General features: G+C 60.4%; 1 protein-coding gene across 1 annotated transcript; it reads right to left on the reverse strand.

The window, feature by feature from the left end:
• Window positions 1-1,128: 1,128 nt before the first annotated feature.
• LOC109782724 (uncharacterized) lies at window positions 1,129-1,476 on the reverse strand. Its single transcript, XM_020341343.1, has one exon. It carries the CDS (start codon window positions 1,474-1,476, stop codon window positions 1,129-1,131), a length of 348 nt encoding a protein of 115 aa, XP_020196932.1.
• Window positions 1,477-1,713: the final 237 nt, after the last annotated feature.

The following is a 1,713-nucleotide window of genomic DNA, read 5'->3' on the forward strand; positions in this document are numbered from 1 at the left end:
TGGCTTAGGGCGAAGGGGAGGGCCTTGGTGACTCGGACACGCTAAAAGAGACTAAGGGGATGGCGGGATGCGATCGAGCCAGCTAGCCCCCAAGCCCCCGGGCCGTATGAACCGACCTAGGGGTGGAGGGAAAAAATCACAAAGATGTGCGGGATACAACAATTAATAGGAAAAGGTAGCCCTCGAGTGTCGTTCGGGCGTTCTGACGTCTTTCATTGAAATTCAAAAGGTAGTGATACATACGTGCATACAACTAACGGTAAAATGGGCGGAGGAGCTCTACATTCCAAGGCTGGCTTGTTTCTTCGCCGACGTTGTCTCTCTTCCGCTTGTTCGGCTTGCGTGCATCGATGAGGTAGTAGGCGTTGCGGTTATACAAGGCTTTGCTGACGATGAAGGGGCCCTCCCATGGGGAGGCCAACTTGTGCTGGCTGGCTTGCTGCTGGACGAGTCGGAGAACGAGATCGCCCTTGCAGAACGTGAGGGGCTTGATCTTCTTGCCGTGGTAGTGCCTCAGACTTTGCTGGTAGATGGCCGATCGGCCGAGGGCCAATAGGCGCGCCTCCTCGAGTAGGTCAACGCCGTCTTCGCAGGCTTCCTTGACTTGTGCTTCCGTGTACATCGTGACTCGCGGCGAGTCGAACTCGATGTCAGTCAGGATGACTACTGCTGATCCATAGACGAGGAAGAACGGGGTGAACCCGGTCGATCAATTTGGTGTTGTCCGGAGACTCCAGAGGACGGTCGCAGCTCATCGAGCCAGCTGCCGGGTGAGCGGACTAGTGGGTCAACAAGTCATGGCTTGATGCCGGACAGGATCAGGCCGTTGGCCCGCTCGACCTGGCCGTTGGATTGAGGATGAGCGATGGAGGCCAAGTCAAGCCGGATGCCGGAGATGGAGCAGTACTGCGCCAAAGCATCGTTGGCAAAGTTGGTGCCGTGTTCCGTGATGATGCTGTGCAGGATGCCGTAGCGCACCGCGATGTCCTTGACAAACCGGACGGCCGTCGACCCATCCAGCTTCTTGATCGGCCGCGCCTCGATCCACTTGGTGAATTTTTCGACCGCCACCAGCAAGTGCATCATGCCGCCTCGAGCAGTCCTGAAGGGCCCCACCATGTCGAGCCCCTAGACGGCAAAAGGCCAGGTGATCGGGATGGTCTGGAGGGCCCAAACCGGCTGCTGGCTCTGCTTGCTGAAGTGTTGGCAGCCCTCACACTTGAGGACTAGCGACTCGGCATCATTGAGGGTCGTGGGCCAGTAAAAGCCATGGCGGAAAGCCTTGGCCACCAGGGACCTGGAGGCGGCGTGGTGCCCGCACTCGCCCTGGTGGATGTCGAGGAGGATGTCTATGCCGTTGTCTTGCTCGACGCAGCGCTGGAACACGCCCGTCGCACTACGCTTGACGAGCTCGTGGTTGATGATGTTGTAGGCGGACGCCCAGCGCTGCACTTGCCGGGCCTCCGTCTCGTCCATGGGGAGTTCTCCACTCTCCGGGAATGCTAGGATTGGATGAGCCCAAGACAGCGTCGTCACCACGGTGAAGACGGCCACTGGGGCGGGATCCGAGGCGGTAGCCCCCGGGTAGGAGACGGCGGCCGCCGGGTTGGAGACAGCAGCCCCCGGGCCGGGATCAGCAGCCCCCAGGATCGGTCAGCAGCCCCCGGGCCGGGGTCAGCAGCCTCCGGGGCCGTGTTGGGTAGGGGAGCTATG

This window comes from Aegilops tauschii, chromosome 2, assembly GCF_002575655.3.
Source record: "Aegilops tauschii subsp. strangulata cultivar AL8/78 chromosome 2, Aet v6.0, whole genome shotgun sequence".
Taxonomy (NCBI): Eukaryota; Viridiplantae; Streptophyta; class Magnoliopsida; order Poales; family Poaceae; genus Aegilops; species Aegilops tauschii.